Consider the following 24,336-nt stretch of genomic DNA (forward strand, 5'->3'; position numbering starts at 1 on the left):
ATGTGGTTAACTCCCCACTCCTGTCCTGTCTGTTCATATTGCATTCCCCATATTCAAATTCTGCATCCCTAATGTCCGAGTGACACCATATCTACGATATGCTTTCCTCCAGTACAGGCCGCTGCCTATATAGATGCTGATGTCGATGCAGCATATTACAGGATAATTGTCACTGTTCAATGGGTTATTGTGTATAGTCCATTCAAATAATGAGATATAATTGCTAAGTATAAAGAAACATCTATAGCTGAAAGTAGACCCCACAGGAAAATGTGTTGGTCGAGCAGTTTTCAATACCTCAGTTAAGTTACTGTGGTAAACCCTACAGTCCCACTACAGGAATGTATGCATTATTTAGATTGAGATTTAGAGGAATCCTCAGTTTGTTTGGTTCCTCTATGGTTCTGTGGATTTCTGTCATTCAGTTCTATGTTGCCCTCTTTTTCAAAGTAAGGTTTTTGTAGTGTCCAGTTTTTTCCTCTTCAGTAAATAGTTGTAGAATCTGGTCATCTTTGTTTGATTTGTCATAAATCCATGCTGTCTTATGGGGTTTGTTTATATGAGAAACACAGGTGAACTAGTATCCAGTTGGGGAACTGCAGCTGGTTTTATAGATGTGTATTTACTGCTTTATGCGGAGCTTGGTTTACTGCTACAGTGACTAATATTAATCTAGCCCACTGAACCAGAGATTCGCTGTGTTATAGTTACTTCTGTTTCAGTGGCAATATATATTCTTTTATGGTTGCCTGGGGATTCAGTTTTGTATCATTGTATTTTTTTTTTTTTTTTTGCCTCATTTCCAGTGGCGACACTCCTTGGAATAGTTCTAGTTTGCAGTTCAGTCATTTAGGTGTTGTCACTATACAGTCAATTTGGTTGTGTGCAGTAGACCCACATGTGGCATAGGCTCTTTGGTTTCTTAGTTCTTCATTTGATGAATTTATCAGGTCCCACTCAGTAATTAGCAGAGACATATCATGCAAGAAAGCAAGCTTATACAGCATCAGCCAAAAAAAAAAAAAAAACACCCCTTCCCATTTCACCCATCCGGTCACTCGAAATGTTTGTCTAGTTCAGCCTTAAATTTATTTAAGCTATCAACTTCCACAACAGATGGAAGTTTGTTCCAGCAATCAACTACCTGTTGGCTAAAGGCAAACTTCTGCACATCTATTCTGCAACTGTCTTTGCTCAATTTGAATCTATGCCCCCTCAGGTTCTTAATCTGAGCAAGCGAAAGTATCCAGTCAGCATTGAGCCTGCTCAAACCATTCAAGGCCTTATACACCCCAATCAGAACACCTCGCAGGTGCCTAGTCTCCAGATTCAGAATGTAAGCCTTTCTTCATAAGCACACCCCTTTGTTCCTCTCACCAATCTTGCCCTTCTCATTCTAGCAACTCTACATCCTTCCTAAAATGAGGCCTCCAGACCTGTATACAGTACTCAAGATGTGGCCTGACCATTGCCTTATACAAAGGAATAATCATCACCTTGTCTCTGTTAGCAAAATTCCTATATATCACTGACAAAACTCCATGATCTGCTCTGGCAGCCTATCTGCACTGCTCAGAGAACTTCATATCTGACTGCACTTACCCCTAGGTCTTTTCATTCTCCACCTCCCAGAGTGTAGTACTACAAAGTTTGTACGTTTCTCTTGGGTTACTACTACTACCCATATGCAGTACTTTGCATTTGTCAATGTTAAACTTCACCTGCCACTTCTCAGGCCATTTGCCTAACTTTTCTAGATCCTGTTGCAGTAGCATACTGTCTTTAGTGTCATTAACAACCCTGCCAAACTTTGTATCATCTGGAAACTTGGACATTAAGCTTGATATACCTTCATCAATATTATTGATAAATATACAAACAACAATGGGCCCAGCACCGAACCCTGGGGGACTCTATTAATAACATTAGTCCACGAAGAGCAGTGTCCATTTATTACCACTCTCTGCCATCTCCTACTCAACCATCCCTTAATCCATTGCTGTAACTTGCCCTTAATGCCATACAGCTCCAATTTGTACAGCAGTCTTCCATGTGCATCAGTATCAAAAGCTTTCGTGAAATCCAAGTACAGGTCGACCATCACTAATCCAGTTACACCGCTAATTCGGACATAATTCCCGCGAACGTAATTTCAAATTTCCCCGGGTCAGTGCACCAACCTGCCATTACTGGCACGCCATTCCCACTTGTTTTTCTGCATTTATTATTATTACAACCTGCTCACATTAAGCCCCAGCCACGGTTCCATTGCATGAAGGAAGTGCCTCTCATGGTGTAAAGCGCAAACACCATGCATTGTCCATAACAGACAAAGTTGTCCTGTGACAACTTTGTCCTCAACAGCGGTGTCCTGTGAGAAGTTTAACTCTGCTTAATTGTAAATTGCAGCAGTTTCTCTCAGTTCCTCTTATTTTACTAATTTTCTTTTAGCCATTCATTTTTAGATTTTTTTTTTTTTACAACACATTGTACAAACTCAACACAATATGATGGATAATACAGCGTGCTAACGAACTTGTTTTCACAAAATCTCTAACAATACTGACAACTTATTGCAACGTTTGAGAGTTTTGAGAGTTTATTTTATCGCAATTAGTTTTATTGCAGTGCTCGCCACATGTGCAATAAACTAATCACAAACGACCTTCATATGTATGCCGTAATAGCATCACATGTATGTGGCCGACATAGCTTCCCAAGAAATAAATTAACCTACTGGGCCACGTCGGCCACATATATGTGACATAATATATATATAATATATAATAAAATATATATATATTTTAAGCGAAAAAACGACAAACACTTACATTACAATTTTATTTTAGAATTACTAATCAAATTATTTGCTAAATATTTTTTGGCCCCTAGGGAATTTTTTTCCCTTAAACTGGCTTGACAGTCAATGTGTTAAAGGTAGGAGGAGGTGGTTAGCTGTTGGGTAAACTGCATGTGCTTAAATAACCACCGGTGATCCAGCAAACTCACTAATCCGGCAGCCCACAGGTCCCAACACTGCCAGATTAGTGACGGTCGACCTGTATATGATATCAAAATTATTTTTAGCATCCAGTTCCTTTATGACTACATCATAGTATCCAATCAAATTGGTCAGACAAGACTTCCCCTTAACAAACCCATGCTGTGCCTGAACTATTGCTGCTGTCTTGTCTAGGTGATCCTGTATCACCTCTAATCAGTGACTCAATTTTTTCACCCGGAACAGAAGTCAAACTAACAAGTCTATAATTATTTGTGTCGGCCTTTGAACCCCCTTTGTGAATTTGGGATACATTTGCACATCTCCAGTCCATGGGGACCTCCCCTGACTAAGGATGCTCTCATAATTATGGTAAGGGTTTGCTTACTTACCTTTCTGCCTCCATTATAACTGGATAGATTCCATCTGCACCAGGTGCCTTTTTTATGTTTAACTTCAACAATTTCTCCTCCGCTTTGCTCTCAGGTATCACAAAATAACTTGGCTCATTGTTAGAGTTTGATAAAGTTGTGGCATTCTCCTCCTTGAATAATTCCTCATGTGTGAATGTAGATGCAAAATATCATTCAGTTTACCAGTTACTTGAGCAGGATCATCAATAGTCAAACCATCTATGTTAAATGGACCAATCTGATTCATCCCCCTTCCTTCTAGAGTTTACATAAGTAAAGAACTCTTTGCATCCTTTGCCAAAGATTTCTCATAATCTGCCTTTGCCTGCCTAACCTCCTTTGTGACTTGATTACAGACTAGTTTATATCTGTTGTAAGCTTTTGTGTTGCCTGATAATTTATGTGCATCCCATGCATTTTTATTCTCTGCCACTAGCCTCATTAATTCATCCGACATCCATTTAGGCCTGAACCCTGAACAGTATTTCTTAGTTGGTATTAAAAGCCTAGTATCCTCCAAGATTAAGTCGCTGAAGGCTTCCCACTTTGAATTCAGCATTAGTAACATCATCAGTTGATCCCACTCTATAGAATATAAAAACTGTCATACCTCTGTAGTCACCTTTACGAAAACAAAAACCCTTCCCTTTGCCCTCGATGGTAGTTACATCTTTAAGTAAATCCCACATCAATACACAGTGATAACTGTCACCTAATGGTTCCTTTATCTGCAAATTCCTAATGCATGCATCATAACTGCTGATAATCAGATCAAGGTTATTACTCCCTCTGGTTGTCCCTCTAACATGTTGCTGTAGAAAACAATCCCCCAATAAATCCACAAAAGTTTTGCTAGCATGTGAGTGACTAACCCACAAGTTCCAGTCAATATCTGGAAAGTTAAAATCCCCCATTACAAGACATTCTGATTTACTGGCCCATTCTATTTCTGTGCACAACTGTTCATTGTACTCATCAGCGTCATTAGGCCTATAACATACTCCTACTCTCATTTTCCATTTCCCAGTGTTTATGTCACACCAAACAGACTCAACATTGCACTGTCCACCCGTGTCAACTGGATGCACTTCCTTAGATTTTGTGTTTCTTAATTAACAGCATAACCCCTCCTCCCTTCCTACCTTGTCTGTCCTTTCTGTACACATTATACTCCCCAAATTCTAATTCTGCACTGCTTATATCTGTGTGACACTATGTCTCTGATATCCAACAATATCTGCCTTTGATGTCTTGATTAGCACTTCAAATTCATCAATTTTATTTACTATACTTCTAGCATTAGTGTACATGCAAGTTCTTATTGCACTTGTATTGTTACATGCACTTGTTTTTACTCTTAGTTACCCTAACACAGCCCATGTATTTACTTGTTCCATGATGACTCCCAGCAGCTCTTGAAATCCCCAGCAACTTGCTCTCTAGGCTGCTGCTCATTACAATACAAGCAGTGCAAGAATCCCTTTTGCTTCTGCCTGCAACTACCGTTAGTGTTTTAGTCTGTGAATTCCCAAACTAGCAGTTTTCTGACCCACCTAACACTGCCTCAATAGCATCAGCAAATATTCTTGCACCCTTTCAATTTAAGTGTATCCCATCCCTGTAGAAGCAGTCTCTCCTGTTAACAAGCACAAACCACGTTGGGAAAAATTCTATCCATGAGCCTTACATGATATCTCCAGGGCCGAATTGATTGACAAGGCTCTCATCATATACTCCCTCCTACTGTGTCTGGGCAGAAATGCAGACACTTTCAAATTTAACCCTAACTTGTGACTTTTTTCAGCATTGACCTGTACTTAAGTAAATCTGCATATCTCTTATGCTTAGGGTCATTAGTGCCAACATGTACAACAATATCACCTTTTGTGCCCTTAAAAGATGATATCTGCTCTACAACTTCAACTTTTGCCCCTATTAGACACCCTGGCACTGTTCCACCTATCCTTTTTGCACACTATATTCCCCGTCTCTCTGACAATAGAGTTACTGACAATAACCAGTTCCTGTGGGACCAGCGCATTCAGCCCTCATCATATACTCCCTCCTATTGTGTCTGGGCAGAATTGCAGATACTTTCAAATTTAATCCTAACTCATGACTGTCATGAGCTTTAGTAACTTCTCAGATTGTTGAACACTGGCAATTTCAAACAGTAAGTCCCCTGAATTTGTGATAAACTGTCTTTGAATTGCACTTTCTAGGCATTTTTTCACTATAAAAAGAGAAAGTTTTCAAACTGGTTGTTCTTGTATTGAATGGATAATGATGAAGGTTGGATCACAGATTCTGTCTACCTTAATTTTTTTGACATTTTTCTGAGACAGAACCAGGCTCTTCATGTTTGCCACCCGTTACATTCTCATCTGTGAACTCAGTGAATTTCTGGAAATTCAAATCTCTTTACTCCATTTTGCCCTGGAAGGAAGAGCTTCCCCTCCAGGTTACTGGCCCTGCCAAGTGGAAGCAGGTGTAGTGCCACCTTTTGACCAAGGAGTACAGAGTTATTATTAAGAATAGGAAAAAGAAAAAGGTTACATTCCTACCTGATGTAGTAAAGTACTTTTTTTACTATGGGCTATATAATGGGGTTTTAGTATAATGCTATAAATAAGAAAACAATTTATCTTTTCAAGGAAGGGTGCAGATTTACCAGCAAAGTCACTTGATCACAAAATTGCTTGGCACCTGGGGCCTATCCCTACAATGTCTTCATTTGATGACTTAATTAGTACTTCAAACTCAAATTTATTTGCTATGCTCCTAGCATTTAGTGTACTTGCAATTATACATGCACCTGTTCTTTCTCTTAGTTACCCTAACACAGTCCATGTATTTACTTGTTCTGTGATTACCTACAACAGGTCATCACAGAAATTCCAGACACCTTGCTTTCCAGGCTGCTGCATGTTCCAAAAGTAGCAGTGCAAGAATCACTTTCACCTCTGCCTGTAGTTAATCTATTAGGCTGTGTATCTCCCACCAAAGTTAGCAATTTTCAAACCCACCTAACACTGCCTTGATAGCAGTGTCTGAATACAGATGAAAAAATATGAATACAGTTGTGAAAGTTTACATAGGCTGAGTAGAATTAATCTGTTTTATTTGGGGGAGGGGGTAAATAAAGTTACTATTTACAGAAAAGATTAACATGGAAGCTGTTCGAAAGGAAAATATTACGTGCAACTACGCACTAAAACGAATAACACACACAAAAAAAAAATAATAATAAAATAAGGAATCTGAGGACAACAGAACTGTTCAATTTTGTGGTATGTGATAAAAAAATTTTGCTGAAATTAGTGTATGTGATGCTGCTGAATGCTATGGCAAGTTTGGTTCCGGCTAAGTGTTCATTGGACCCACTGACTCTGTCATGCATACATGTCTCTCAGTTTGTAGTTCAGAGTTTTGTTTTTGCTGTTCCCAACACTTTAATGGAAAAGAGAGTTTTGTTTTCAGTAAAAATTGATTTCAGTAATTTTAAGTTGAGGGGAAAAAAAAAATTCTTATATGAAGAAAAATAAGTTTATTTAAGATGCAATGAGTGTGTTCCAGAGAAGAATAAAATAAAGATGATTATACAGAGAATAAAATAAAGAGTGATTATACAAATTCTGTTATTTTTTGTTTTACTTTTTAGCAATGTTTTAACAGGTTTGCTTCTTCTTGAATGCAAATATGCAGCTTCAGATTTTAATGCACTTGGACAGGAAACCACCCATCTTTTAAAACTTTCTTCCAATTTGAGAGAAGACAAACCAGATATTTTTTGTCAAGCAACCTTCATCAGTGGCTGATTAATTCAGTTGTAGTCAGAAGAAAGTCTAAAAATGTTTTTGCCCTTTCTAATTCAGATTGAAAAACCACTGGAGTGAGTCAATCTTGGGATGGAAAAGTAGCCAGAAAAGCTAGCAGTGAAAGTGTTAACCATTATTTCTGAAAAATATGTGATTAGAAGCACTTATTTTTGAAGAATGATGTTCAACAAGAAATATGAAAAACACGACTATCCAAATAATTAATTTTTTGTTAGTTTACTTTTCATTTTAATTATTTTTTTTAAGAATATCCCCTTTGGCCATTTGTCAAATTTCATCACCATGATGATGCATTCACATCAGCCATGGAAGAGTGTAGTGTGTTTAGTGTCAAATGGCACCAGTGGTTTCCCCATCTCCACAACAAATCAGCCATGGGAATGGGAAACTGATTTTTTAAAGTAAATTACCTCCAGTTCAAGTGTCAGGATCATTCATGTACCACTGAAAAATTTTTCAGATAAAAGAATAAAAGTTAAAAGCTAGGTTTTTTTCTCGTATAAAGTGCAGGGGTCTCTCTCTCATTAGACTTGAAGATAATTTTGTTATACCCCCCGCCACCCTCCAATGGTGTAAACAAAATGTATGCACCTGTAACACAAATCAGTTATGTGAATTCTGTGCAATTCTGCACAATTCCTGGGAAATGATAGAAATTTAAAATTGAAAAGGTGCCATATACTGTATAACTATACTACACGTGTGATACACTAGAAAATTTCATCATAGCTCCATTCAATTAGCTCCATTACAATGATGTTTACCAGTAGCTGGCCAACATAGTTAAAACAGTCATTTTCATGACTGTTAACACTGGTTTTAACAGTCATTTCAAATTAGACAAATAAGGAGTGGTATGAAAGTAATGCCTCATATTTTTTTCTCAGATAATTTAATTCCTACAACTATACCTTTTACATCAATTAATCCTTAATCATTAATAAACACTTATTTTTCTAAAAGTCGCCAACATTTTCTATGCACTTCAACCATCTCCGGGTCAGACGTATTCCAATAGTGTAAAAGTCTTTACTCTTGCTCTGGAGGGTTTTGCAAATACTGTGCTTGAGCTGGTCATCGTCTGCAAAATGAGTTCCACAGAGTGCATCCCTCAGCAGGCTGAAGAGGTGATAGTCAGAGGGTGCAAGATCCCGGCTATAAGAGGGGTGAGGAAAAACAGTGCACCTCAGTTTTTCAATAGTCTGTATCGTGTGCAGACTGGTGTGGGGTCATGCACTGTCACGGAAGACCTCATTAAGGTTTCTATCTCCCCGAACTCTATGGATGCAGGCTTTTAACTTTTTCAACAATGGCTCTTGTTGTCTGTTGTCACAGACATTACTGTCCGGCTGCTTCAGGGTTTGTCAACAATGTCACTTTTCCCACTCTTAAAGGCACTTTAAGAGTGGGGAAAGTATTGTCACCATAAACATTTTTGAGATGCATATGGACTTGGATAGGCATTACTTCTTCCTTGATAAGAAATTCAATCACCACTCTTTGCCCAATACATATATCTGTAACATCCACCATTTTGAATTATTGGTGTTCTACACATGGATAGTTCGAATTTAATCAGATCTCACAAAATAGTTCCACTTTAATCAGATCTTGCAAGTGCCTGGTTTCCCAGTAGTTCCATTTGCAGAAAATGAATCTTCCATGATAAGTATATCCTTTTGTATTCTTGACTAACCTTATTGCTCTTCTCTGCACCTATATGAGCTTCAAAAGTTCATGTCCCCCACTCTCCCCCCATAAAATGAGTCTTCCACACCTGTATGCAGTATTCAAGATGCAGCATAACCATTTCCTCACACGATGGAATAATCACCATGTCTCAGCTAACAAAATTCCTGTATATCACTGATTAGACCCTATTAGCTCTCCTAGTGCCTTCGCTGCCCTGGTTAGAGAACTTTATGTCAGACTATACAATTAACAAGGGTATATAATGTATTTACTCATTTTTATGTTGTTTATGCAGAGAATGGTCTTAAAAAAATCAGTCAGTTGTCTGGAATGAATTATCTCATCTCAGAAACTGGTGTTTAACTGCTCAGGTCATTAAAGAAATTAAAATTTCATTGTTTTGAGACAAAAAAAAAAACTTCTTACCACACTAACAAAAACAAGCTATACTTACAAGTGGGCAGCTTCTTGATTGACTGGCAGTTCAGTGTCAATTTTATAAAATATCTGTTTTGCAAACTGAAATACTTGCCATAAATAATTTACATTTCTTCTGTAAAGAAACATTGTCCAAAAAAATACATAAAATTTATCATTTACAAGCAAGTTTATGTGAATATAAATAAATTACATAGGTTACTTATAACTTAGGTTTAACAATTATACAAAACTAAAAAAAAAAAAAAAAAAAAATCAATAAAAATAAACATTTCTTTTCAGAGGAAAATACCATATTTGTTACATATCTGTCACTCACATATGGCTGTACCCAAAGTTTATAGTAAAAAAATAAAACTTATTTTTCCAGATAAGCCATTATAAATGGGCAAAAATGCTTTTAAAAGGTGTTCTTTGAGATAACAAGAACAGTAGTTGTAATTGGAGCTCTTAAATACAGATTTTTTGATAACTTTCACCATGTTTAAAAGCTACTCAGAGTAGTGACAATGAATTTGGCAACACAGCCTGCATCAATGCCATGCTGACTGGAAAAAATCCCAAGTATGTTCTGAATCAAATTACAGGTATCCAGAATGTGGCAGGATGAGTCTTAGTATTAGCCACATAGTGAAAGCCACAGGCTTTTATTGTACCAGCCAAGAAAAAAAAAAAATAATAATAAAATAAAATAATAATAATAACCTTTGAATTTCTTCAAACTGTCAGCCTCAACTACCTGCAGAGGCAACTTGTTCCAGTAATCAACAACTCATTGGCTAAAAGAAAACCTCCTACAATCCAAACTAAACCTCTTCCCCTGCAACTTGAATTTATGGCCCCTAGTTCTGGAATTCTTTTTAACAGTGAAAATTCTGCCTTCATTCATTTCACTAATCCTATCAGAGCCTTCAAATTAGGTTCCTGTCTAAGGTGCTAGTTGCCAAGCTCTGTAGCACACATAATTGAAGTCTTTCCTTGTACAGTTGCCCTTCTGCTGATCTCACCATGCGAGTTGCCAGTCTTTGGACCCTTTCAAGAAGCTCAATGTTCTTTTTTTTTTCTTTTCTTTTTTAAAATGAGCTCTCCATACTTGGACACAGTACTCCAAATGCAGTCTTACAATTGCCTTATTGTTTGATAAATGATGATGCATGATAAAGCAAATGCAGTCTTACAATTGCATTATTGTTTGATAAATCACAGACAGAACACCATGGGCTTTCCTGGCCGCCTGTTTACACTGCTCAGAAAACTTCATATCTGTCCCTTCATATCATAACTCCCAGATCCTTTTCTCCCTCTACTGTTTTTAATTCAACCTCACCAAATGTATACATTATTTTGAGGTTGCTATTCCCCAGGTGTAAGACCTTGCATTTTGCTGCATTAAAACATAGCTACCACTTTTCTAATCATTCTTGAAGCCTGTTCAAATCATCCAGGAGGAGCAATGCTTGGCAATTGATCATTAAAGACTCAATCTTTATATCATCTGCAAATTTTTACATCGCATCCTTTATCCCTTTGTTGATGTCATTTATGAACATCAGAAAGTGGTCCTAGAACTGATCCTTGAGGGAATCCCACTTCTGATGTTACACCAATCTGAAGAATATCCATTAATCACAACCCTCTACCTTCTGCCCTGCAATCAATATCAGAATCTTACAAGTAATCTCAACATGTTCCAGCTTAATTTATCATGGGATAATTACCTCTTCATACCTGCTAGCAAAATTCATGTATATCATTGACAAAACCCCATGAGCTGTCCTGGCAACCTGTCTGCACAATTAACCCCAGGTCTTTTTCATTTTCCACTACCCTGAGAGTAGTGCCATATCACACAGTCAGTATGTCACTGTGGGGTTACTGCTACCCATTAGTACTTTACATTTGTCAAGGTTAAACTTCAATTGCCATTTCTCAGCTCACTTGCCTAATTTTTCTAGATCCTGTTTGTTTGTTTGTTTTGGAATTTTTTAGGTGCATCAGCATCCATGGCCATAGTGCACCATCTAGATTGTCGCAGTAGCATACAGTCATTAACCACCCTTCCAACCTCTGTATCATCTGCAAACTTAGACATTAAGCCCGATATGCCTTCATCAATATCATTAATAAATACAGAAAACAACTGAACCCTTGGAGATTCCACTAATAACATTCATCCAAGAAGAGTAGTACCCACAGATAACCACTGTCTTCTGCCAAAACTTGTTAATACCTACAAAAATGGGCTGAACCCATCGATAAATTAATTTATGGAATGGCTGTGCTGCTCTTAAAAAGTAACCAGTTTTGGGAAGACATACAAAATGTACATCAAAAACAGGCTGACTTTTGAAATTGAAAACTTTGATATTATTGGCCATTCTGCAGATAATGAAAATGTTGAAATGATACGTTTCAGAAATAAATGTCAGATGAATGAAAATATAAAAACAATTTCATTAAGTAAATTTAACAAATTTAATGAATATAAATTTTTATAGGGCAATCAAAATATGATTGGACAGAAAGTTCGATAAAGTATTATTGAGTAAAACTTTTGGATTCTGATTTATTTTATTGTGATATTATTATTATCATCATCATTCCTCTTAATTATTCCTCAAATATATTAATATAACTATTATTGCAATATATTAAAAACCATACTTTCTCATTTATAAAAATTTATAATTTTTTTTATATTTTTATAATATTTATAAAAAATATATTTCTATATTTATAAATATTTTAACATATTTAATTTTTTATAAAAATATGTGCTCTGAGTACCTTTAAATGAAGGTACTCAGAGCACAATGAGGGGGGGGGGTGAAGAGTTTTTGCCCAATATAGATCACAAAGGGTTTTGTGAAAGACAATACTGCCAATCTGTGCTATGACTTGTGTGTTCACATAAAATTTATGTTTGTAACAATATTCATCTCCTTTACAGAGGTCATTGAAATGATGTGGAAGTTGAATGAATATGGCAAGAGAGAGAGAGAATAAAGCACTATGCAGTTACTGAGTACCTTCATTTAAAGGGAATGCTGCTGAAGGAAATTCATGAAGACAAGCAGCAAACATTAGGGGAATTTTGTCCTTCAACTGCCATGGTCAAAAACTGAGTTGCAACCTGCAGTAGGAGGCCTATTACCATGTCGACACCTGCAAATGTGGATGCCATTCATGACCTGATCACACAAGACCGCAGAACATTGAAGCACATCGAGACAACACTCAGCGCATCCCATGTTCTTCAAGGTTGATTCTCAAAACAATGAATGTAGATCATACGGAAAGAGTGAAATGTTGTCGTGACATTATGTAGCATTTGAAGCGAATGTAGATCAGTTTTGGGGGCAGTATGTCACTATGGACAAAACATGGGTGCACCACTTTAATCCTGAAACAAAACTATCAAAACAGTGGCAGCATCCCTCCTCTCCCTCTTCTAAAAAAGTTGAATGCAAAATTCAGCTGGGATAGTCTGGCTTCTGGGATGCAGAAGGAATGATCATGATTGATTTCCTGGAATGAGGTGCCACTCTCAATTCCAAGTATTATTCTAACCTACTGAGGCATTTCTGCAAGGAACTGAATCTGAAGAGGCATGGGAAATTGGCCAAAGGAGTCACCTTGCATCGAGACAATGCATTGGCACACACAGTATTTGTGACTCAGGCAACACTGCATGACTGTGGGTTCAAGCTATTATAGCAGCTGTCCTACTCACCAGATTTTGCTCCAGACTGTATTCCATTTCCAAATATTAAAAAAGAACTTGGAAGGACAGAAATCCAACAGTGCCAATGTTGCAATAGATGCAGTCAACAATTAGTTGGGTCAAAATCTTATTAATTTTATTTGAGAAAATAATAAAAGCTAGTGAATCGTGCTAGGTGTGCTGACTTATGAGGGGGGAGGGAACTATATTTATGCCATTCATCGTTTCATTCAAGAAAATAAATGGGTTTTCACAACTTTCCAGAATTCCTGGAAGAAGAGACTAGAAGCTTTTCAACCTCCCCTCGAATTATCTCAACACTGACTGAAGTTTCTCTTTTTTCTTGTCCCAAATTTTATGCTAGACTCATTTTTATTCCAGTTGTGACCATCGATGTGTGGTCACAATGTCCCTACTGTGCTTGTCAAGCGAACTGTAACAGTGCTAAATATGCTACTGAAACAGCTATCAGTGTTAGCATTAGCAGAGGCATTTGATGCAAGAAAGCAAGCTTATGCAGCATCAGCCAAAAAAAAATAATAATAAAATAAAATAAAATAAATAAATAAATACATAAATAAAAAATAACCACTTCCACTTCACCCCTCTGTTCATTCGAAATACCTGTCCAGCTGAGCCTTAAACTTATTTAGGCTATCAACTTCCACGACAAGGGATGGAAGTTTATTCCACCAACCAACCACCCGCTGGCTAAAGGCAAATTTCCTCACGTCTATCCTACATCTGTCTTTTCTCAATTTGAATTTATGCCCTCTCAGGTGATTATTCTGAGAAAGAGGAAGAATCCCATCAGCATTGAGCATGTTCAAACCCATTCAAGGATTTATACACCTCTATCAGATCACCTCGCCGGTGCCTAGTCTCCAGACACTGTAATTTGCAAAACTTAAGAATTTCTTCGTAAGAGCACCCCTTTGTTCCATTCACTAATCTTGTTGTTCTTCTTTGTACTTGTTCCAGCATCTCTACATCCTTCTTGAAATGAGGCCTCCAGACCTGTATACAGTACTCTAGGTGTGGTCTGACCATTGCCTTATACAAGGGAATAATCACCTCCTTATCCCTGCTAGAAAAATTCCTATATATCATCGACAATACACCATGAGCTACTCTTGCAGCCCGTCTGCACTGCTCAGAAAACTTCATATCTGCCTGCACAACCACCCCCAGGTCCCTTTCATTTTCTACCACTGTCAGTGTAGTACCACAGAGTTGATATGTTGCTCTGGGGTTGCAACGTATCAACTCTGTGGTACTACACTGACAGTGGTAGAGAATTTAAGTGTTAGAAGCTTAAAGGGCAAACGTGGAATTAGGTCACTTTTCACACAATGAAATGAGCTGTAACTCAAAGGCAGCATTCTCTGGTACATGTTTATATAAACTTTACTTATTTTTTTTTGTATGTGGAACTATCCCTATAAATTTGTTGATATAATTCAGAAACACTGATTATCATTAAGATACTCGCAGAAAGGGTTATAATTGGCTATCACTGTATTGTCAAACTACACAAGTTATCTGTGTAGATAACGTGTTATTTGGCTTTCAGGTGAAAATTCTGGATAACTTTCAGAACAAAAGTTCCATGACAGACAGACAAGAAAGGGGAACCACCATTCTAATTTTTGCATATAAATTTTATCATAAAAGTGAAGAATATATTGCTGATGGAGAGCTGAATTAATTCAAGGTTGTCATGTTTTTCTAGAGGGTTAGGGATTCCTAAAAGTGTAAATAAAATGGTATTTTCACAGCTAGGAAATGACATATAATAAAAAGACCTGATAATATGTACTCTGAGTACATATTATCAGGTCTTGGAAAGATCACAGGAGTTTTGTTTATGACACACAGTTGAATGAATGAAGCTTGAAAAGACCTTTCCAAGCCAGCTGGCAGCAGCTGTACCCGGATGAAATTTTTGGCCAAAAACACACACACACACACACACACACACACACACACACACACACACACACACACACACACACACACACACACACACACGGCTGGAATTTTTTATTAGTTTCCACACTATACAGTTCATCCAGGTACTTTTCAGCATGTTATTATTATCAGTATGCACATCTTAATTTTTAAAATTTATTGCACACAGGACTGTCAAATTTCCTGTCAATACTGTTTTCAAGAACTTTCCTTCTCATGTCTACATTTTCTGCATCCACCTAAAAGACAATTGCCAGTTAAAACAATTACAGTGAAATTATTTTCAATGACCATATATCATGTCAACAAGAGAGCAGTTTTTAACTATCCATACTTGAAACTGAAATTAGTCAGTAATGTGCTTCCCAACAAAAATTCAAATTGAGAGAGAGAGAGAGAGAATTTAAACAGTGGTATATTATCCAATGATACAAAATAACAGCAGACACTTGGGCTTCAATATTTTTCATTAAATATTCAAAGAAAAACAAAAAAGTTGTCACAAACATAGAATATCAAATGGGTTAACACATGATGTATAGAACAATTAAGCAAACTGTTAACTCGGAGCTTCAGTTCCATTCCACTATTGGGACATTATCCAAATTGAAAGGAATCTAAGTTACTTTAAGAGTTTAGTTACTTTGAATAAAATATTTTAACAACTTACCATTACCTTATTTTTTTTAAAATAATCATTTGTGCTACAACTATTAACTTAAACAATTACTGCTGTGCATTTTTTTTTTCTGTGCAGAAAAGTGAAATCTTTTTAAGATGTACTGGATTGGCACTAGGAGTTTGGCATCATTAGACATGCAGTGTGTGCGAAAATGTTATCAAACTGGCAGCACACTGTTACAGTGCAGTATGAGTTCAGAGATTTGGGTTTTTTTATTTTTTATAAAAACCCTAAACATGAGAGGTATTAGAACCTATAGTGCTTAGTACTGTGATTGGGTTGGAGATTGAGAAGATGAAAGAAGATATTTGTTGATATTAGACTTGAACTTCTGTAGACTGTAATTTTCAGGAAATATGTATGAAGAAAGGTTGTTCCAGAAAACGGCAGTTGAATGAATAAACGAGGAATATGAAAAGTTGGTTCTGTGAGTTTGGAGTTGGACAGTAAATGGATGTTGGCTGGTGGCGGCACGTGTTCGGACTGTTTTGAAAGAGAGAGCGGGAATTATAGAAGCCAATTCAGAGGAAGAGTGCCCATGGAAGTATCTGTAGAAAAGGCATGCAGCAGAAACAGTACATCTATAAGACAGCAAGTGGAGAGACTCTGTTAGAGAGGAGTCATTAATTAACCTAACTGCCCTCTTCTCAATGGAATCTAGAAACCTGCAAGAGAGGTTTTGGGGGCACCACCCCAGATGTGGGAACAATATTCCATGGCAGGGCAGAGTTGCGATTTGTACAGAGTGAACAGCTGTTGGGAGAAAAGTAACGCTGAGAGCAAAAGAGAAAACCAAGTTTTTTTAGATGCAGAGGAAGCAATATTTCTAATGTTCTTGTGCCAAGAGAGATTAGAAGTCAGGGTAATCCCCAAAAGAGATATCATTTTGCCTAGAAATCGGAGTGTCACCAAAGATAAGCATAAGAGCAGAAGAATCCTTTTTGTGTGATATAAGACAAGATTGAATTTTAGAAGGATTGAAATCAACTAAGTTGTCTTTGCCCCACTGGAGAATTACCTGGAGATCAGCATTTAAGGAATTGGTAGCGGATATTCGAGAAGTTGAAGCTGATTGAGCAGGGCAAGATTTCTCAAAATGGAAAGTGGAATGCAATGTGCTATCATCGGCAAAACTATGGATAGGATTTATAGTCAATGGAAGAAGGTCATTAATATAGAAGAGGAAAAGAGTGGGGGATAGAACTGAACCTTGAGGGGGGACACCAGAATTAGTGGAGAATTTAGAAGACAGAGCCATCTACCATCACCCTCAGTGAGCAATCAGAAAGAAAACTGGATAACCAATTACAAAAAACAGTTGGCAAACCATAAGATGGAAGCTTGTTTAGAAGGCCTTTTTTACCAAACACGATCAAAAGCCTTTGAGATGTCAAGAGAAACTACTTGTGTTTCACCGAACCTTTCCATTGAATTAGTCCATAAATGGGTAACATAAGCCATAATATCACCAGTGGAGCGACACTGACGGAATCCATACTGGCAATCGTTGATAAGACGGAAAGTTTCTAGGTAGTTTAAGAGTTGGCGGTTAATTGATTTCTCCATTACTTTAGAAAGAGTAGAAGTAATTGCAATGGGACAATAATTGGATGGGAGGGATTTGTCACCCTTTTTAGGAACTTGCTGGATATGAGCAAATTTCCAAGCAGAAGGAAAAACACCTTTGGAATAAGTGAAAAAAGGCGGCAAAGAATAGGAGTAAGTTCAGGACCACAGGTTTTGAGAACAAGGGAAGAAATCCCATCAGGACCTGGAGCTTTCTTAGCATCAAGATTCATCAAAGTCCTTCTGATATCCTTTTGACGGAAGACCACAGGAGGCATTGAATGGAGCGTGTTGGGAATGGTGGGAGGTGTTTTACCAAGATCATTAATACATGAGCTCGAAGAAAAATGGGATTCTAGCAGGTCAGCTTTATCCTTGGCTAAAGTGACAACAGAACCATCTGGTTTGGACAGAGGTGGGAGCAGAGATGGGCAAAAGTTGCGGCCAATAGCTTTGGCAAGAGAACAGGATGCTCGGCTACCATTAGGGCAAGAAGCAAGTTTTCTACTCTTAGCCTGTTCAAATTCTAGTTTGGACTGATTAATAACTGCTTTACAATTGTTGCGAGCTTTGGTGTAGGCAGAAAATGAAACTGAAGAATTAGAAACAAGCCAATTATGATATGCAACATTCTTCTCTTGGACAGCCTTAGCACATTTATTGGAAAACCAAGGTTTAAAAGATAAAGGACGAGATTTTAAGTTGGAGTGTGGAATAAAGGATTCCATTCCTGCAAGAATAATTTCACTGACACGATCTGAGCAAACACTGACATCAGAAGTTTTGAAACAGTAATCCGACCAAGGAAAAGAAGAAAAGAAATCTTGCAGGTCATCCCATTTTGCATTCTTGTAATGCCAAACAATACAGGGTTGGGAATAGCCATGAGATAAAGGCTACATTGGAGAAGAGACAATCACCAAGTTGTGATTTGAGGTGCCTAAAGGACCACTCACTTCGACCATGTACTTAGAAGGGTTGTTTGTGAGAAAAAAGATCAAGTGTGTTGGCTGTATGGTTAGGATTGTCTGGTATTCTTGTAGGTAAATGAACAATCTGTGCAAGGTCATTAGTAACTGCAAAAGCCTCAGCATCTCGACCAGCTGGGTCGGTGTGACTAGAAAACGGAGGCCAGCTGGAGTTGTGAAAATTAAAATCACCAAGGAAAATTAGGAAAGTTGGACTGGAGAATGTCAAGTTGCAAAGAGAGGAAGTCAAAGAGCTCCAAGTGATTAGTGGAGTTGGGAGAGCGGTAGAGGCAACAGATGAATAGGCAGAGTAGAGGTAGCAAGATTATACACTAGCTGATCTGGAAGCCTCCTAAAGAGTTACCAATAGGTTCTGTCCGGTGTACTAACTAGTAGCCGGCCTGCGAACACCTCGAAATGTAAGGAAAAAAATTGGATCTCGCCATGATGTTCATCATAACCTCAAAAGTCATCAGTCATACTGCATTGGAGAAAAGATCCAGAAAATTTTTTTCAAACAATGTGTGGCAAGACTATATACAATGAATGCTGTTCTTCATTCTCCAAAGGCCTATTTAACAACAGGGTCATCTGTAATCAATATCATGGACAGTATAGGATTGGATGGTCTTGGCCACCATTTCATCAGATCTGAATCCCCAATGTCATTTCCTATGGGGGATTCCTGAAGGACAATGACTATAGGAATAATCCACATGCAACTGAAAACTTGAATGGAAAATCAAGGCATCTGTGGAGGTCTCTGAAAAAACACTTGCTGCAGTAATGGTACACTTCAGTATGTTTGTGAATGATCTTTGACAGACAGGGATCATATAATTAATGTCTTTACTCTAATAAACTCCTGTGTTTTAGATATCTAATGACACCAAATTCACCAATTCCATTACACCAGAAAAATACAGGAATTCAAAATCTGTTTCAACTTTTCTTGGTGACACTATAAAAAAATTAAATTAAAAATTTCCTTAATTTAAAGGCCATGAGGGAGCATTATGAAATATACCTCCATTTTTGGAAGACTCGTTTCAGATCAAGTTCACCAGTCTCACTATTAATCAGGGGATGAAAGACAGGAGGTTCAAATACTAGAATCTGCAATAAAAAATATTGACAAATTAATTTTAAAAGTACTATTTCACAGAGTACATGGAGGTTTGAAAATAAGTCTAAAAATTACTTATGGGACTGCATTAATGTTTGATTAGGTTCTGGACATTAATAATAAAAATGCAACTAAATTTTCACTGTAAAATATTAATTATATAACTAGAAAACTGTAAGAGGAAATGCATATGCCTTTTGGAAATTACCAAGTATACCGGGGGGGGGGGCGACTGTATTTAATAAACTGAGCAGAAAAACTCCAAACACAACTTTAGCTGGATATTAGCATAATCACTAAAAATCTGAGTAAAAAAAAAAAACCACCCTCCATATTCTAGAATGCCTGATGACCAACCAACACTTAATGAATCTGTGATCTGTGTAGCTTTTAATTAAAAGCATGCATCTATAGTATTTTTTATATTTTTTGTTATTTGGTTTTTTTTTTTTTAGGAGCATTAGCAACTAAGGCCATATTGCTCCAGGGATATGCGGTGGTCATTCCCTGACCTTTCCACATCCTCCGTATTTGGTGGTCATGGGCTCGAACCTCGGTCTAATCAAGAAGCGTGTGCTACGCACTGCTGCCCCTGCCCACCTGGCTACGGAGGCACCGCATCTATGGTATGCAGTTAACTATTACAACATTACTGAAAATTACAGCATAAGCTATTAAAATTAGAAGGCCTCAGTAGCCGAGTGGTCAGGAGTGGGAGTGTAGTAGCACACGCTCCTTGAGTAGACCGGGGTTCAAGCCCTTGACTGCTAAATACGGTCAATCTGCCAACCCGCACTGGACCAGTGTGGCAGATTATGGTCCATTTCCCTCAACATGAATTGTTGAGGAGGCTTCCATCCTGCAGTGGGTTGATGGCTGCAGTTTTTTTTTTTTTTTATTAAAATTACTTGTATATGTTTGGCATTAAGAAATATGTGGATCCATGTTATAATCAATAACATGAATCCATATGTTATTTCTCATTTGTATCCACATTTGTGGATACAAAATTGAATCCTCATTTGTTTCTTGCACATAGTGCTGTGAAAAAAGAAGATAAAAGCTGATGTTTATTTACAGGTGATATAAAAAGGGACATGAAGAAAATAACTAACCTGTCTAAATTCCAAAGAGATAAAATTTTTGATGCATGTTTAGCAGGATATTCAGTTGCTCTGAATACATCATGTTTAATGTATTCAGAGCAACTGTATCAAAAGTGATGTCTGCATTCATCAAGTCGGAAAAACAAAATCTGATAGGACAAATTGACAGAAAATCAAAGCTAACTGAAAGAGACCACCGGACACTGAAAAGGACTGTAGCTCAAAAACAAAACTATTGCCACAAAAATAAATGCAGAACTTAATGTGAGCCTTGGCAATTGAGTTTCTAGCAAAACAGTTTGGCAAGAACTTCATAAAACTGAAATTTATATACAGAGTTGCTATTGCCAAACCATTTGTTACTGATAATAATACTAGAAAGAGGAAACAATGGTGTAAGAAGCACAAACCAGACACTTGATGACTGGAACTTCATATTTTCAAGTGAATCATCATTCACACTTTTTCCAATATCATGGAGAGCATATATTTGGCAAATGCCAAAGAAAGAGCTTCATCTTGACTGTTTTGTGCCAATTGTAATTATTATAATTGTATCTACCTTCTAAAGAGCAGATTTTTATTATATTGGATATTATTTGCTTTTCATTCAAAAAAAGTGACATTTTTCTCTTCTAGCACTACCTCTCATTCAGTAAATTTCATAACATAGTGCTGGTCATACTTGTTTGCCTACTTTTGCTAATTACAACTGTGCAAGCTGGTCACAGAGCAGTGCTTTATGATCAGCTTACACAGTTGTAATTATGAAGTTGAACCAGGGATTAGTTTATTTTAGAGCAGCTAAGACTGCGCACACAGAGAGAGAGGAGTCTGATCCAATTCATTTTCATCTTTGTATTCACATACATGATAAACTGCTGATCCCCATTCTTCACTCTCTTAGACAGATTTTTCATACTCATCCATGGCTCCCTAACCTTATCTGTGTTACTATTGCAGATCAACTTATAGCTATCATAGGCTTCAGTACTTTTCATTGCTACAACTTTCCCATGATGTCTTTTTCTACTCTATTACACTGGCCAGCTCCATATTAATCCATCCCAGCATCCTCCTCATGCTACATTTTCTTAATGACATATGTACATGACTTCTATGATTATTACTTTAAATCCTGTACTTTAAGCTCCATGATGTCCTCTGGTTCATTAGTAACAATGGGGGTCAAGAATATTCTTTCTCCTTGTATTATATCCTAACATACTGGAACAAATAATCATCTAGTTCATGTAAAAACTTTATTCCCTATGGAAAGTTTCTCTTCCACTTAGCAAGCTTATATAGCATCAGCCAAAAAAAAAAAAATTTATAATTTCATCCATCCACTTGTTCCAAATGTTTCTCTAGTTCTGCCTTGAATCTATTTAAGCTATCAACTTCTACAATGACAGATGGAAGTTTGTTCCAGCAATCAACCACCTGCTGGCTAAAGGCAAACTTCCGCACATCTCTCCTACAACTGTCTTTCCTCAATTTGAATTTATGCCCTCTCAGGTGATTATTCTGAGCAAGAGGAAGAATCCCATCAACACTGAGCATGCTTAAACCATTCAAGGCTTTATACACCTCAATCATTTCACCTCACAGGTGCCTAGTCTCCAGACACTGTAATTTGTAAAACTTAAGCTTTTCTTCGTAAGAGCAACCTTTTGTTCCATTCACTAATCTTGTTGCCCTTCTCTGTACTCGTTCCAACAGCTCTACATCCTTCTTAAACTCATTGATCACTTATTTTTGGCTCGGCACTTGTTGGTTTGTTGCACACAAGGAGTAGTCTTCTTCAGAAATGCTTCAAGAGGCGTTTGTTTCACAAGATAATCTTCTATTTTCTTTATAAATTTCAATAGATGCACAAGCATTTTTTAACAGAATGCACAAATTGCAACTAACATTATTTGTGCGGAGTAACAAGTTTACGAAGCTTAAAAAAAGGAATGAAGAGAAGATTCTGAAAATTTATTTATGTTTTTTATACGATTGAAGATTTCGGTAAAGGGGAAACACATTTCACCATAATAACGTAAAAAACGACACAAAATTCCGGTATTTTTGCAAATGCAAGAAGACAAAGTTTACTACCCATTTATAATTGCTTGCAGTAACAGAAGAGCCCAATAAACCGGAAAGTGCAAATTGGTTTTGTTTTATGGTTGTGACCTCCAGAAATGTGCTTTAGAAAATATCACAGAGGCGTTTAAAATTGAATCTTATAACGGAACATATGATAACGATGAAAGTGTAGTGAATTTCAATGATTTGAATTGGTAACTAATACAATTTACAAACCACGCTCACCTTTTATATGGCCTAAAGGTCATGCTCGTGACCATAAAAATGATAAAAATACAGAATTAAGAAGATGGTGTCTCTGGAACTGATTAATATCGTGAAGCGGGATACACTGTATTGTATAGCTCCGCACGTGGTTTGGAATGCGGTATTTATGAATATTTAACATTCATTTTTTGCAATTAATGTTCATATTTTCGATTTTGTTGATACTTGGGGGGGGGGGGACTCTTAAACCCGGGAACTTGTAAAGCGAGAACTGCCTGTATATGCTACGGTCATGTTTCACAGCCCACTGCACTCAAATTGATTACTATTAACAGTATTAAATTTTTACCAATGATAAAAGAGAAGCCCTTGATTTTAACTTCTGTTTCTTTATGTGGACTATCACCCTGAGCCATATGCAAAAATGTAAGTGGTACATGAGCCTGACATTATAACCAGAGGCAATTTTTCATCCAAAAATTAGTTGCATTTTCCTGTGGATGGTATGATTACACTGTCACGGTAATGAAATATAACCAAAGACCCATGAGGATAAATCCAGAATTAAGAAGAAAAAAAATATATTACAAGTAAACAATATGATTTTACTTATTTTTTTCGAAAATGTTTTTTAAAGCATCACTGAAATTCATTAAAAAAAAAAAAAAAAGTAAAATCATGTCTTCCCCCCCCCCTCCATTTTCTTGTACACACTTTTTGCATTTTAAATAAATTCATTTTCCTTGATAGAATTTTTTCTTTTGACTGAAAATTGGTCAACTCAATTCACAGAAAAAAACTTTGGGCTACAAAATTGATGGACAGGTAAGCATAACAAATTTGCTATAGCATTCAGATTTTATCAAAAAATTTTTTATCACATACCTCCACTTTCAAATTTAACAGCTCTGATGTCATGAAATCCCAATCCCCCCCCTCCCCATGTGTTATTTATTTTAGTATATAGTTGCTTATAATATTTTAATATTAGTATTAGCAATGGCCACATGGTGCAGAAGCCTATGGCTTATGCTGTACCAGCCAAAAATAAAAATAAAATAAATAAATAAAATTCTCCTTTCAAGCAGCTTCCATGGTTAATCTTTTCCATACAGTGACTTATTTATGCATACAAGTTAAAAAAAAAAAAAAAAAACAGATTTAATTCTGTAGAGCCAAGGTAAAAATTTTGCAACTATCTATAATCAAGCATTATATATATTTTTTCAGCTATATTCAGCCACTGAGCATTTTCTGTCTACCACTCTCTCTGTAGTCCTAAAGCAATGCTGAGCTGGTCACTGGTTTATGTAGTGCAATTAGAAAGAGCAGTTCATGCTTAGTCGTGAAGTTCACAGAAAACAATATCAGAAAAGAGAAATGTTAATGTCTTTTTTTGCAAAGATTACAAGTATTAAACACAAATAATATCCCATGACATTGATACTCACTCACTCCAGTGAGTATATAACAATTATTTGAAGGGAAGGTTTTTTTTTTTTTGGTAGA

At 36.9% G+C, this 24,336-nt stretch overlaps 1 protein-coding gene across 4 annotated transcripts in view; it reads right to left on the minus strand.

The window, feature by feature from the left end:
* peo (ubiquitin E2 variant domain-containing protein pendolino) overlaps positions 1-24,336 on the minus strand; it is a 111,383-nt gene that overhangs the window by 5,414 nt on the left and 81,633 nt on the right. For 3 of the 4 annotated variants that reach the window (XM_090368933.1, XM_090368932.1, XM_090368934.1), the window contains 2 exons: positions 19,322-19,410; positions 9,400-9,498 (listed from right to left, as the gene is read on the minus strand). In XM_090368933.1, the coding sequence (XP_090225059.1) occupies positions 9,400-9,498; positions 19,322-19,410 (188 nt within the window). The remainder of the gene's footprint in view (positions 1-9,399; positions 9,499-19,321; positions 19,411-24,336) is intronic. The other variant, XM_090368935.1, reaches the window with a different exon arrangement.

This window comes from Mastigoproctus giganteus, chromosome 2 (genome assembly GCF_048544385.1).
Source record: "Mastigoproctus giganteus isolate SK-2022 chromosome 2, ASM4854438v1, whole genome shotgun sequence".
In the NCBI taxonomy this organism is placed as follows: Eukaryota; Metazoa; Arthropoda; class Arachnida; order Uropygi; family Thelyphonidae; genus Mastigoproctus; species Mastigoproctus giganteus.